This window comes from Malaclemys terrapin, chromosome 4, assembly GCF_027887155.1.
Source record: "Malaclemys terrapin pileata isolate rMalTer1 chromosome 4, rMalTer1.hap1, whole genome shotgun sequence".
Classification (NCBI taxonomy): domain Eukaryota; kingdom Metazoa; phylum Chordata; order Testudines; family Emydidae; genus Malaclemys; species Malaclemys terrapin.
In genome coordinates, this window is record NC_071508.1 from 41,274,145 (window position 1) to 41,288,342 (window position 14,198).

The 14,198-nt window shown below is 40.9% G+C and overlaps 1 protein-coding gene across 9 annotated transcripts in view; it reads left to right on the forward strand.

Annotated features, from left to right (window-relative positions):
* Positions 1 to 14,198, forward strand: part of PPP6R3 (protein phosphatase 6 regulatory subunit 3) — a 132,426-nt gene that overhangs the window by 47,852 nt on the left and 70,376 nt on the right. For all 9 annotated transcript variants that reach the window (XM_054025364.1, XM_054025366.1, XM_054025367.1 and 6 more), the window contains 5 exons: positions 2,187 to 2,419; positions 4,970 to 5,156; positions 8,267 to 8,404; positions 13,047 to 13,112; positions 13,599 to 13,711. In XM_054025364.1, coding sequence (XP_053881339.1) covers positions 2,187 to 2,419; positions 4,970 to 5,156; positions 8,267 to 8,404; positions 13,047 to 13,112; positions 13,599 to 13,711 — 737 coding nt within the window. The remainder of the gene's footprint in view (positions 1 to 2,186; positions 2,420 to 4,969; positions 5,157 to 8,266; positions 8,405 to 13,046; positions 13,113 to 13,598; positions 13,712 to 14,198) is intronic.

The window sequence follows — 14,198 nt, forward strand, 5'->3', positions numbered from 1 at the left end:
TTTCAGAGTGGTAGCTGTTAGTCTGTATCAGCAAAAAACAATGAGTCCTTGTGGCACCTTAGAGACAGATTTATTTGGACATTAGCTTTCATGGGCTAGTGGAAAATACAGGAGCAGGTATAAATACATGAAAAGATGTGAATTGTTTTACCAAGTGTGAGGTTAGTCTAACGAGACAGTTGAATTGACAGCAGGATACCAAGGGAGGAAAAATAACTTTTTAAGTGGTAATGAGAGTGGCCATTTCAGACAGTTGACAAGAAGGTGTGAGTAATAGTAGGGGGAAATTAGGTTTAGGTTTTGTAATGACCCAACCACTCCCAGTCTTGATTCAGGCCTAATCTGATGGAGTCTAGTTTGCAAATTAATTCCAGTTCTGCAGTTTCACTTTGGGAGTCTGTGTTTTTGAAGTTTTTTTGTTGGTCTGACCTAAAAGTGGCAATTCTTCAACAAAAATTTGAAATACAGAACTGGAATTAATTTGCAAACTGGACACCATCAGATTAGGCCTGAATAAAGACTGGGAGTGGTTGGGTCATTACAAAACCTAAACTTAATTTCCCCCTATTGTTACTCACACCACCTTGTCAACTGTCTGAAATGGCCACTCTCATTACCACTTAAAGTTACTTTTCCTCCCTTGGTATCCTGCTGTCAATTGAACTGTCTCGTTAGACTAACCTCACACTTGTTAAGACAATTCACATCTTTTCATGTATTTATACCTGCTCCTGTATTTTCCACTCTATGCATCTGATGAAGTGGGTTCTAGCCCACGAAAGCTTATGCCCAAATAAATCTGTGTCTCTAAGATGCCACAAGGATTCCTCGTTGTTTCTCTGTATATCCCTCATCCCTTAAGAAAGCTAATACTGTTGCCACTAATGTACTGCAGTAGTGAAAATTTGGTACTAAGGCCTCTAATTGTAAAGGTACCTGTTACAAAATTTTAATGTTTCATACTGTTCTCTATAGACTGACTGTTTAAAACCATGCTACTACAGACTCAATTTGGCCGGAAAAAAAACTTTCTTTTAATTACTGGTTCTAGCTTTAAAATCCCCTTGAGTCTACTTCCTTCATTGTATGTGAATGAAAAAGGATTTCCTTTAAGACCAGATGATGTCTTATGGAAATAACTCTAGTAATAGTTTCAAATCCTACAGTCATAACTTGTTGGGGATGGCGTGCTTGTGGTGGTTTACTAAGGATATATGCATAAAAGCAGGAGTTTTTTATCCTATCCATCTGAAGTTGTAATTCCTTCTTTGATTATCACAATTGCCTTAACAGCATTTGTATGCAAGATCACTTAGGGCCAGAGTACTAGCCTGAGGGTACCAAGGGCAGTATCCTATCCTATCTCCTAGAACTGGAAGGGACCTTCAGTAGCAGGACCAAGTACTGATTTTGCCCCAGATCCCTAAGTGGCCCCCTCAAGGATTGAACTCACAACCCTGGGTTTAGCAGGCCAATGCTCAAACCACTGAGCTATCCCTCCCCCCATCTGTGCAACAAGCCTGAGTTCTGGCTGGAGCACCTATGAAAAATTCTTGCTGTCAACAAGAATTCCTTCTGTAGCCTCCTAGGGAGTATGTGTGTGTGCCAGAGCATTAGCTCTGCCAGTCTTAGGCAGTATTGGGGGAAGTTTCTGGCACCTTCCTCTGTCCAAAAAAGAGCCCTGTCAGCTGCTCAGCAGGCGGTCTGAATCTGACCCTTACTGAAGATTGTGATTGAAATGGGGCATAAGCAACTGGACCAATGAACAAAACCCCTGTTTTTATACAAATATACCTAACAGAGTACAAGAGAAATCAAAAAAATTAGGAACAGAGTTAACTTTTTCTTTCGCACAGCATTAACATGTCATGTCCTTGTAGAATCTTCAAATTCTGGATCTAGCTAATTTTTTTGAAGAGTTAAAACATTGGCTTATCATTCAGCACTTGTAAATTACAGTAAAATCCCCCAGCTATAGTCCATGCAGAATCTTTCAGCATCTGATAATGTGTCTTGTTCAAGCTTTAGAGGTGTCTTTATTATGCATTCAGGTTCCTTTGGGGTTTAGAGGCTATAAAATGGATATAATGGAGTTCATGGCTTTTTGTTGGGGAGAACTACAAGTTATTAACTGTTAAAATAAATTAGTAAATTAATACTCTACATATGCTTTTCTTCTTGTCCAGACCAGCATGTTTTGGAAATTTGATCTCCATTCGTCATCCCACATAGACACACTTCTAGAAAGAGAAGATGTAACGCTGAAGGAATTGATGGACGAGGAGGATGTTTTGCAGGAATGCAAAGCTCAGAATCGCAAACTTATAGAGTTTCTGTTGAAATCAGAATGTCTGGAAGATTTAGTTTCATTTATTATAGAAGAACCACCTCAAGACATGGATGAGAAGATCAGATACAAGTAGGAAAACGCTACTTATCTGTGAGATTGGGGAGGGGTAGAGAGAAGAAAAATCTGTATTTAATTCCTGTAGGCCAGTCTGTAGTGGCACTGGTATGCTCTTAAAGGTTCTGTTTTCTGCTTTATAGTAAGTCTTGCATTTTCAGAGTGTTTTGTGCTACTTAACATCATGACTCCTATTAATGCTTATACATTTAGTATGGTTAAGCTCCCCTCTTCCTCTGAAAACTCCCCCTAAATTAGGGTTACCATACGTCCGGTTTTTCGGCAATCAAACCCCTGTCTGGGGGGAATTGCCAAAAAGCCAAACATGTCCGGGAAAATGCGGGCCGGGCACTTCCCCTCCCGTGGCTGCTCTGCTCCTCCCCTGACTCTTCGGCTCTGTTTAAGAGCCGAGCTGCCCGAGCGCTATGGGCTTCAGGCAGCCCCCTTGCCTCTGGACCCCAGCCGCCGGCCGGGCACTTCCCCTCCCGGGCTCCGGCGGCTGGGGTCCGGAGGCAAGGGGGCTGCCCAAAGCTGGTAGCGCTCGGGCAGCTTGGCTCTTAAACGGAGCCGAAGAGTCAGGGGAGGAGCAGAGCCTCCGGCCGTGGTGGCTCTGCTCCTCCCCTGACTCTTCGGCTCTGTTTAAGAGCCGAGCGCTACGGGCTTTGGGCAGCCCCCATGCCTCCGGACCCTGCGCCGCCGGAGCCCGGGAGGGGAAGTGCCCGGCCAGGGGCGCAGGGTCCGGAGGCATAGGGGTGCCCGAAGCCCAAGCGCTACCGGCTTCACGGTTTGCCAGGCAGCCTCCAGACCCTGCGCCCCCGGCTGGGCGCTTCCCCTCCCGGGCTCCAGCTGCGCTGGGGAAGCGCCGGACAGGGGCGCAGGGCCTGGGGGCTGCCCGGCAAACCGTGAAGCCGGTAGCGCTCGGGCAGCCCTTTTCGCATGGCTGGGAGTGGGAGGGAGGAGGGGGCGGAGTTAGGGCGGGGTTGGAACGGGGAAGGGGTGGGGCTGGGGGTGGGAAATGGGCAGGGCCAAGGCCCTGTGGAGGGTCCTCTTTTTTTTATTTGTTAAATATGGTAACCCTACCTAAATTGATTTGGTGCCCAAAAGGTGAAAGGGTCCATTGAAGGGAAGATCTCAAGTGACTGTCTAGAAAGCCACACTCCTTGTATCATTAGAAATAGTGATACAAATAGGGATTTGTGAGGAATATACCACCCAATCAAACACTTGTACCCATGTTGTTAATGGCTAGTGAAGATCATTGGGAGTGAATGGTAGAGATTGTATTACCTTTGTAAGGGAATGTGGTTAATCTCTAATTATGAACCTTCAGTGTGGAGATACGAACCTGCAGATGTGGCCAAGAACTGTTTTTCATGAGTTTGGCAAAAAAGGGTTCAGACTTTTATTTATATACCTTGCTACAGTTATCCAAGCACTTCTCCGATCTGGCTTAGGCTATTTCAGTGCACTGTACATGGAGCTGCACTTGATGATCACTTGAAAACTAAGGGCATAATGTGGCTGCCATCTTAATAAGCAGTATTTCAGGCAAAGAGTATGTTACGTCAGGCCTCCATAATTTGCTGTGGCTTCTAGTTAAGTTTTGGGCAGAGATTCAGGTATGTTTAATTAAAGTAACTGAGATGCTGTCCCACAGCTCTTACTGTGTGATATCCATGCAGTTAAAATAAGTCCATATGCTAACTATTGGTTTGTTTAAATTTGTTTTTAAAGCACTTAGAGGCATTTTTTAAAAGAAATAAACTTAAGTGAATAAATGCACAGGACTGTGGGTCTGCATACCTTTGTTACTAAAATACTGGAAAATTGTTCTTTGCTATATAGCTACCCAGTGTAAAGTGGATAAAGCCTTATGTTGTTTTGCATGTAGATATTGTGTATGTTGTAGTATTTTAGATTAAACTATCCAAAAACTGTCCGTTTTTTTGTTTCTAACTTGGCATGAGGCAATCTAGTCAACTTGGTAGGGTTTTGTGAGAGATGCTGCTGCCTGTATTAGGGAGACTTTTAACAAACACATTAAAAACGTTAGAAATATTATTGATCCAAAAATCATCATGCTGACTTTGTGGTCTTCATATGAACTCTGGGAATAAAACAGAGTATCAGGACTATCTGTTCTCTGCTTGCTGACACGTGAATCGATCCCACCTCCCCCCCCCGCCCCGCAAGACAAAATGGGAAATGGTTTCTGAAGTGGGGAGGTTAGTGCTCAGACAGGAGGGCTAACCAGTAGATATTAAGCTAAAAGCCCACCATATACTATTTGTATTGCTTCTGACTCTCAACTTGTGTGATATCTATACTGCTGCAGTATAGTGGGAGACTGGAGAAGCCTGATCTCAGAATAAAAGCATAAAACCTTTTTACAGACCAGTAAATTTATATTTAGACTAATTTACCCAACTCTCTGCAAATCAGCAGCCTTACCGTTTTCCATATCTATCCAACAAGCCCACCAAACTGCTTAATTTTGATTCCATATTTTACTGTGTAATATTTGTTTTATAAGCATGAGTGATGGAAGGTGTCCTTTTTTTCTAGGTATCCAAACATATCTTGTGAGCTTCTTACGTCAGATGTCTCGCAGATCAATGATAGACTGGGAGAAGAAGAGTCCTTACTTATGAAACTGTACAGCTTCCTATTAAATGAATCCCCTCTCAACCCTTTATTGGCCAGTTTCTTCAGCAAGGTGCTAAGTATTCTTATCAGCAGAAAACCGGAACAGGTAAATATTTACAAGCTCTTCCGTTTGTAGCACGTACTTCAATAGCTGCAACATTGAGATGTGCTCCTCTGTAGGGCTTCCATTTTAAAAGGTTGTAGCTGAATCAAGCAACCGGATTCACTTTTCCCATGACAATTGAAAGTTTTCTAGTAGAGATGAACACTTTAAGAATATAACAAAATCTGGGTAACTCACACTGACTTACCTTGTCTTAACTTTGTTTATCAGAACAGCTGTCTGGTCAGAAATGTGTTACTAAGGGGAAGTATTTTCTTCCGCCCACTCCTGAATTGACTGCTTGCTGTCACCATCCCTTAGTTAAAGAGGTTTAATAGTTTTTTTAAGGCCAGAAGGGACTATCATGATCATCTAGTCCTCTTTGTAAAATTCTTGTATAGTGCAACATTTACAAAATATTTGAAAATAACATCTTCAGTTTGTCTTAGTTCAATAAGATTCCTTTTCTGTATATTCAAATCCATCCTCTCCAATATAGGCAATGTCATTAACACTGCTAGAAATCACCCATTCTGTGTCTTGTTACTTAGTCTCTTGTGCTTAATGATCTGATGATAGCTGCAGTGTATCACTAGTAGTCTGTTTAGGCCTATTCACAGACCACAGATAGAGCCTACTTAAATTTTCGCATGGTTCTCATAACTGTAGCTAACTGTTTGAAAAATGCTTTGTGTGCACTGCATTGTACTGTGATGTGTGAAGAGCCATGGCCTATCCATGCTTACCACACTAGTTATTCTTGTATTAGTAGATTCTGGGTAGCTTTTCTATATTGCCTGAGCTGCTATTGCCAGAAAGAGAATTGTTTTTGTGGGTTTTTTGTTTTTTTCCATAGTGCAATGCACTTTTTATTTTCCTCCCAGAAAGAGACCTTGAAAGTGGACTGACTGGATAACCCTATTACTTGTACAAAATTGTGGGTAGCCTCAATTAAACAGGAAATCCTGTTAGATGGAGCCCAACTGGATGTAGCTTGGTTCTAATTATAGTAAAGTGTTGGATCAGGGTACAGGAAGGTTGTCCCTGGTGTAGATAAAGTAGTTCTTTTTTTAGTAGTGTGGACCGTACTTTAAAGCTAAACCTGTACATGGTCCATGACTCCAGCATGGTTCATGCTAAATGATGTGGTCTACACTAGATAATGGAACCCTATCGTAAAAAAAATTCCCTGTAAGGTTCTACTTGTAGAATAGATGTGCCTTTTGCCTTCTCTCTGGGCAAAATTTGGGGGTGTAATTCACCACCAGTATAGCTCGGCTGGTGGAAGCTGTAATGTATAGACAGGGCTCAGGGTTTTCCCACCAGGTCATCTAATCATGCCTGAGCTCAGTCTGCACTACAGCTTCCTTTGTTGCTATTACCAGTGGAGTTGGAGCAGTGATGAATTATGCAATTAAATTTGTGGCTGTGTAGACACAGCCACAGTATAGCTTTCAGACCTGTTTTTTTCAGCATGGATGTTTGTGGTTCCAATAGTGTTAAAGTCAGGAGTGGTGGCGGAGAAAGAAGAGCGTTGCTGCAGGAAATGTGAGGGCTGCAGTACTATCTTACAGCTCACTATTGCTATCACCATTTGTTTAGCTTATTGCTTTGCAGAGGTAAGATGGGCACGACAGCTCTTATAGGGGCCTCTCATCTTACTCATCTCCTTCTCCCCTCCATTTTCTTTTTTTTTTTTCTTTTTCTTTTTAAAGCTCTTTGTGTGAAGAGTTCTGTGCGCAAGCAAGAATTTGGTCTAAAGTGGAGCAGACCACAGAACTGTAACTGGTCCCAGCAGCTGGGATCCTCTACCTCTGACTCCTTAAATATCATAGAGAAGCTATCAAGAATAAGTGTTCTCTTTCTCCTGTGATGCCAGGACAATATCCTGTTCCATTGGGGTTCTTTCCTCCTTCCCCTTGTGGTTCAGTATTGTCTGCTCCCCCAACACATACCACATCTCCCTAGGAAAACTTGCTCTTTCCTGACACTCTTCAAGAACAGTTTTGGGTAAAACTATCTGATTATTATTGGCCTTATGGGTGAAGGAGCATCTCCTTATAAAAATAAAAATAAAAAAGCCTATTGATAAATCTCTCTGTGGGTTTCCACAAAATTATAAAAATTTTGCTGTAGCTAGTGGAACCATATTTTGTGAAGCAATTTTCAAGAACTTAAGTTTTTGGGAAAGGGCAAATTTTGGGACTTAGCTGAAGTAAGTGCCAGACAAATTGAATGACTTCTGATACTGATCTAATGCATTGGATTTCAATGGCTAGATAGCATGCATAGTGGTATCTGGTTACCTGTTAACAGGTGTGAACTAATCTGTTACAAAGTACTCTCACAATGCAGTTCTGTTCATGCTGCTTCCCTTAATGTGTTAAATGCTTTGTTTCAATGCTTGCTTTAATTTTATGAATTGCTTTAGAAACTATCCTCAGCATAAAGGATTCCCATAATCTTCTAACAGTCATGATAACTTAATTTGTGTTTCCACTGAGTGCCAAATGAGATTTACAGTATTCTTCTCTTATTCAAATTATTGCTCTGGGAAGACTCTAAAGAAATCTACTTATTTGACTCAGTACCACCAAAAAAATCTCCTTGGTCCACATTTCTATTTGTCATACATAACTTCCTAAATTTTGTAGATAAACCAAATAAAAATAAGAAATGTTTCCACACTTTTCAGTTCCAATGAAAAGTTTTTAAAAAATCCCCTGCAGTGTTTAAAATCCAAATAATGCAGCGCTAAGAATCTGAAAGTGGAATAAGCTTGGTTTTCATTGTCCAAGCTAAATGAAATGCAACAAGTAAATGACTAAATAAAAAAAAGAGAAATAAGGTGTTAATAACACAACTAAAGATCTGCTTGAAATGCTTTAAACTGTTCTTCTTTAGTTTAAAAGGACAGTGTTAAAAAGTCTGCCTAATTTTGGATTGCCCACTCTAGATGGGTGAACATTTTGTTCAGGAATCTCTTCTCCTGCCTTCACCACTCTCAAAACTTGTGAAACAGAACATATTTGAAATACTAATCTACTAGGGGAAATAAAGAAAAAGTACTTGCAGCAAAATGTAAACTTTGTTTTTTTTATTATTTCTTCTAGATTGTGGATTTCTTAAAGAAAAAACATGATTTTGTAGACCTCATTATAAAGCACATAGGGACCTCTGCTATTATGGACTTGTTGCTCAGGCTGCTTACTTGTATAGAACCTCCACAGCCCAGGCAAGAAGTATTAAATGTAAGTAAAACTATGACTTGTTATAGTGGTTGGCATGGGTGAACTGTTAGGACCTGTCTGTTACGCTAGTCTAGTTTAACTTCATGTGGTTTAAACGTATATGGTGGCACTGGTGTAAACTCCTGTGTTTAAATAAAAATTGCAAGAATGACTAATCTCTCACAAGACTTCTCTTCTCCCAGTTTGTTTTTAACATCTGTTTAACTCAGACCCTTGTGTTTTTAAACTTCCTTCTAAAGGTTGGCCTAAACAGTTTGTGGTCATTTTAATTGTTGTTTTTAAACCAATTAGGCCTTGTCTACACTTAAATTCTGCTGGTTTAACTATGCCAATACAGTTAAAGCAGCAAAAACCCTGTTGTAGATGGAGTTCTACTGGTATAGCTAGTGTAGATGAAGTTAAGTTGGTATAGCTTATTTCACTTTATTAAACTGAAATAAGATAGGTCAGTATAATTACATCTACATTAGGGGAGTTTTGCTGGCGTAAAATTAATTTAATTAAAAAAAACAAACACCACTACCAATATAGTTATGCTGGAAAAAGTGTTAGACCAGGTCATGGTTAAACTGGTGCAAACCCCAAGTGTGGTCACACTTATATCCGTTTAAAACTGTTCCTGGTTTAGCTTGTCAGTTTTAAACTGGTATGAGTTTGCACCAGTTTCATTAAGTCAGTCTTCAAACTTCCCTAACTAATTGGTCAGTCTTCAAACTTGCACTGTAAATTGGTCAGGTTCTACTTTTTTATCTCTTGGTGGCCATGCTAAGCAAGGCCCTGCCCTTGATGGCATTTCTCTGATTGGTCAGGTCTGCACTACAAATGTATGCCAGCATAGTAGTTATCTTGCTCAGGAGTGTGAGATGTGGGTTTTGTGACCTGGTATATCTACACTAGCAACACTTTGCCACTATTATATACTGATATACCAGTACCAGCAAAGCACTTCTGAGACCTGGCCTCTGTTTTGGATGTAACACAATAATAAGGGGAACTTGTATGGGAGAATGGAGGGATTCTGGGAGCCCCTCATGTGTGCAAAGCATTGTTCCTACAGAAGCAACAAAATGTACAACCCTTTATTAATGTTACCTTGATACTCTGAGAAACTATGTATGCTTTTTTTTCCTGATGTTATTCATGTAAAGAAGGCTTTTTTTGAAAGCCTCATATATTGGTGGCGGTGGTTTCTTTGACGTAATTGTTTCTTTGCATCTTTAAAGTTCAGCTTTGGGCCTTTTGTAAAATATAGTTCTGATCTCCATTGTAACTGGAACTGTAGCTTTTTGTATTAGGAAGCCTAATGTTTCAAACATGTGCATGAGTTAGGATTGCACAACTATGAGATGCAGCGTGACCTGTTTAAAGCCTCAATTAAATACATGGTATCTAGATGTAGTTCCATAGTCTGTAAAACTCTAGGAATTCAGGAATACCATGAACTTTTTAAATATTATGCTGAGTAGTTCACAACTGTTCATTGTTTCATTGCTCTCATTACCTCTAGTTGCATCAGATCTTCATTGGTTAGCTCTTCTCTTTGTGATTGCAGAAGCTGTGTAACGTCAGCTTCTTCCACCTCATCAAAACCTGCTTTCATGGCCAAGCCAAGGATAACTTTCTTCATAGCGGGGACAACATCTTTAAATTGTGTTAAGTCTTTGCCACGTTCAGGCCACAGCTTTCCCTACACACATTCATGCATGCCTGAGTAACTTCAGCCGAGGACTTACCGATGTTATCGATGCACTTGCGGATGTTATAATCACGCCAAAATTTCCGAATTGTAGGCTTGCCTTCCCTTCCCCATCGGTGCCTCTGAGCTGGTCAAAAGTACGGTGTAAGACTACCATTTAAATGCAGCAATGGCACCTTGGTCCGTGGGTTGGATGAGTGATGTGGTCTTAGGTGGCAGAAAGACCACTTTAACGTTTTCACACAGGTCGTCCAGGTTGATTGGATGAGCTGGTGCATTATCAATAAGTAATAAAATCTGGAAATCAAGATGTTCCTTGGCACAGTATTCCTTCCATGCAGGGACGGCATAGAGAGTCAGCCATTCTGAAAAAAACAAGTTATCCATACCGCCTTATTGGATGTCCAAATGACCAGGAGGTGTTCCTTTGAAAATCTCTTGAGAGCTCGTGGTGTTTCAGATTGGTACACTGTCAGCGGTTTCATCTTCATGTCTCCGGTAGCATTACCACCTAAAAGCAAGGTTAGGCGATCTTTAGCTGCTTTAAATCTGGGCACTGTCTTCTCTTGGGAAATGTAAGTCCGTTCAGGCATCCTCGTCCAGTAGAGGCCCATTTCATTGACATTGAAGACTTGCTTAGGTGAATAGCCACCTTAGTCGATTATTTTCTTGAGATAGTTGGGGAATTTTTTAGCTGCTGCAGTATCTGCATTAGCCGCTTCACCGGACATCTTGATGTTATGGAGGTGGGAAGCGCCTCTTGAACCGATCAAACCATCCCCGACTTGCCGTGAACGTCTCTGGCTGTGTTCCTTCACCGTGGTCTCTCTTCAAATTGTCATACAAACTTTTTGCCTTAGCTTGTATCACTAGCAAACTTAGAGGCAAGTTCTGCTGGTTTTGGTCCTCTATCCACACTTAGAGAAAACGCTGAGCACTAGCCCATATCTTGTTGGCATTACTCCGAATTGTTCTCACGGTGGTCGGAGTAAGACCAGAGCGATGCCAATGTTTACCGCAAGCTCGCCTACATCAAAACGCCTTAAAATGTCTGATTTAGTACACAAACTAATCATTTTCCTGGTTTTCTTACTGCTAGTGGTACTGCTCCTGCTAGGCACTCCACTATCACTTACTGAGCGTTTTTGACTCATGATGCTGGGTGATATTGTACAATCACAACGAGCTAGAAATGTTCAGGGAGTATTCTACTTGTACAGACACAATGTAAACAACAGTGGGTGTTTACTATAGTCTAGTATGTCTGTTGCTATAGTAGTTTCCGCCTGATCTGCGTGAAGAGCGATACATAGCCCTCCACCATTACATTTAAAACAGACTTGCACAGGGCCACTGGAGCAATGTCCTATCTCAGCTCCTTGTAGCTGAGTGTACTTCCCAAGCAAATCAACAGAGCCAGATGTGTACCCAAAAACCTCCTGCTACAAGACAGGCCCAAAAAAGAAACCAACAGAACTCCACTGGCCATCACCTACAGTCCTCAGCTTAAACCTCTCCAACGCATCATCAGTGATCTACAACCCATCCTGGACGATGATCCCTCACTTTCACAGCCTTGGGAGGCAGGCCAGTCCTTGCCCACAGACAACCCACCAACCTTAAGCATATTTTCACCAGGAACCACGCACCGCACCGTAACAATTCTAACTCAGGAACCAACCCATGCAACAAACCTCGATGCCAACTCTGCCCACATATCTACACCAGCAACACCATCACAGGACCTAATCAGATCAGCTACAACATCACCGGCTCATTCACCTGCACGTCCACCAATGTTATATATGCCATCATGTGCCAGCAATGCCCCTCTGCTATGTACATTGGCCAAACTGGACAGTCACTACGCAAGAGGATAAATGGACACAAGTCAGATATCAGGAATGGCAATATACAAAAACCTGTAGGAGAACACTTCAACCTCCCTGGCCACACAATAGCAGATGTAAAGGTAGCCATCTTACAGCAAAAAAACTTCAGGACCAGACTCCAAAGAGAACCTGCTGAGCTCCAGTTCATTTGCAAATTTGACACCATCAGATCAGGATTAAACAAAGACTGTGAATGGCTGTCCATCTACAGAAGCAGTTTCTCCACCCTTGGTGTTCACACCTCAACTGCTAGCAGAGCACCTCACCCTCCCTGATTGAACTAACCTCGTTATCTCCACACTGATTTATACCTGCCTCTGGAGATTTCCATTACTTGCATCTGAAGAAGTGAGGTTCTTACCCACGAAAGCTTATGCTCCCAATACTTCTGTTAGTCTTAAAGGTGCCACAGGACCCTCTGTTGCTTTTTACAGATTCAGACTAACACGGCTACCCCTCTGATAGTTTGGTAACATGTTCCTCAGAGGGCTACATTGACCGTTTTAGCTATTTGCACTAATACATTGGAGTTTGGGGATATGTGTACACATCCAGTATGTGAAGATAAGTCTTCTGGGGTCCCAAGGCCTGTACATGGTATTGCTTTTTTCTTCAGGTCCAGTACTGTAATGTATTTTTCTCATAGAGAAGAGTTCTTTCCTATAAGTTGAGAAAATAAGGAAGAAAGTTTGGAAGATACGGAACAACAATGTTGAGAGATACTGGCTCCATATCTAGTTATAATGCAAAATGGCAAGTGTGATGCCACTATCTCCAAGGAAATAGAATGCCTTTTTCATAAATTGTATTTGATTACTTTCCACAAAAGATTATAGTAGGCCAGCAGTAGTCACTGGCACTACACATTTCTGTTCTATTCTTGGTATCTACTCTGAAAATTTTGAATTATACAAAAATATTTTGAAGAATAAGAATGCTACTAAAGAAATTGTGATAGATGACCTTCAACATGCTCAGGTTATGCTTTGTATATTTCTCTGATTTAAAGGAAAAATACTGCATTTTTATTCAATATCACTAAATTTTCTTACAGTGGTTAAATGAGGAGAGAATTATCCAGCGGCTTGTAGAAATTGTACATCCGTCTCAAGATGAAGATGTAAGTACTATTTTGTGCTTGTCAAGATCCAGCTGTTTAGCTTATTAATTACTACTGTTACAAGCAGTTATAATTCTAGTAGGCCTATCTTAGCTGACAGAAAATCTTAAAGCAATATTGTAATCAGAAATAGGACTTTAATGTCCGTATTGACTTTGCTTATTTATGGAATTAGTACTTATTATCTGACCTGCATCAAAGTCTGGCCCCTGAAATTCTTGAGGGGATGAAATAGGATGGCAGGAGTCTCCTAGCAGTGCTATTCTGCCATGTTGGTGGCAGTGGAATGGAGTCCTGTCTAAAGGCATTTGATGTTTAGAAATGTGTTGAAAAAAACTTTACCTTCCCCTGTAAAATAACATAAATTGCTTGGCATCTGGTCGTGTTTTTTGTGCACAATTTCATAATTTCTGGGATGGAAGGATTCTTTAGATAGTGTGTAGTCCTATACTGCTCTTACAACAACAATTTTTTTTTCTTTTTCAGAGGCATTCAAATGCATCACAGTCGCTCTGTGAAATTATTCGCCTGAGCAGAGACCAGATGTTACAAATACAGAACAGTTCAGAACCAGACCCGCTGCTTGCAACTCTAGAAAAGTATGTTGGACAGTTTAACTTCTGATTTATTTGCCTTGTACCTCTGAGAATGGTGGCATTTATTTTTAGTTATTTGAAGCCTTTTGGAAATAATTACTTTCCCATTACATGCATCCAACAAAATGTATGGGTGTTTCCTGAAGTAACTAAATTTATGAAAGTGAGCAAAGCTGAATTTAATTTGACATCACACAGTTTTGTGCATGGTAGGTCTGGTCTGATAGTTGTGCATTATGCTGGCACTTAACAGAAGTCTGGATTTAAAACACTTAGATCTGCTGCTGTGAGCTAATAACTGCCAGAAAAATGGTGAAGGAAACCAGTTTGATATTGTGGAAGGAGGGGAAAAATGTGAAAATGGCTCTGAACCTCCATCCAATCTTGACCAGCAGTTTTATAAAGAAACACTGTAGCTACTTGTCTCTGTATAAACACTTATTTGTATTTTTAAAAGTTGTATGTCTAACTTTATTGATGTTTTCTCTCT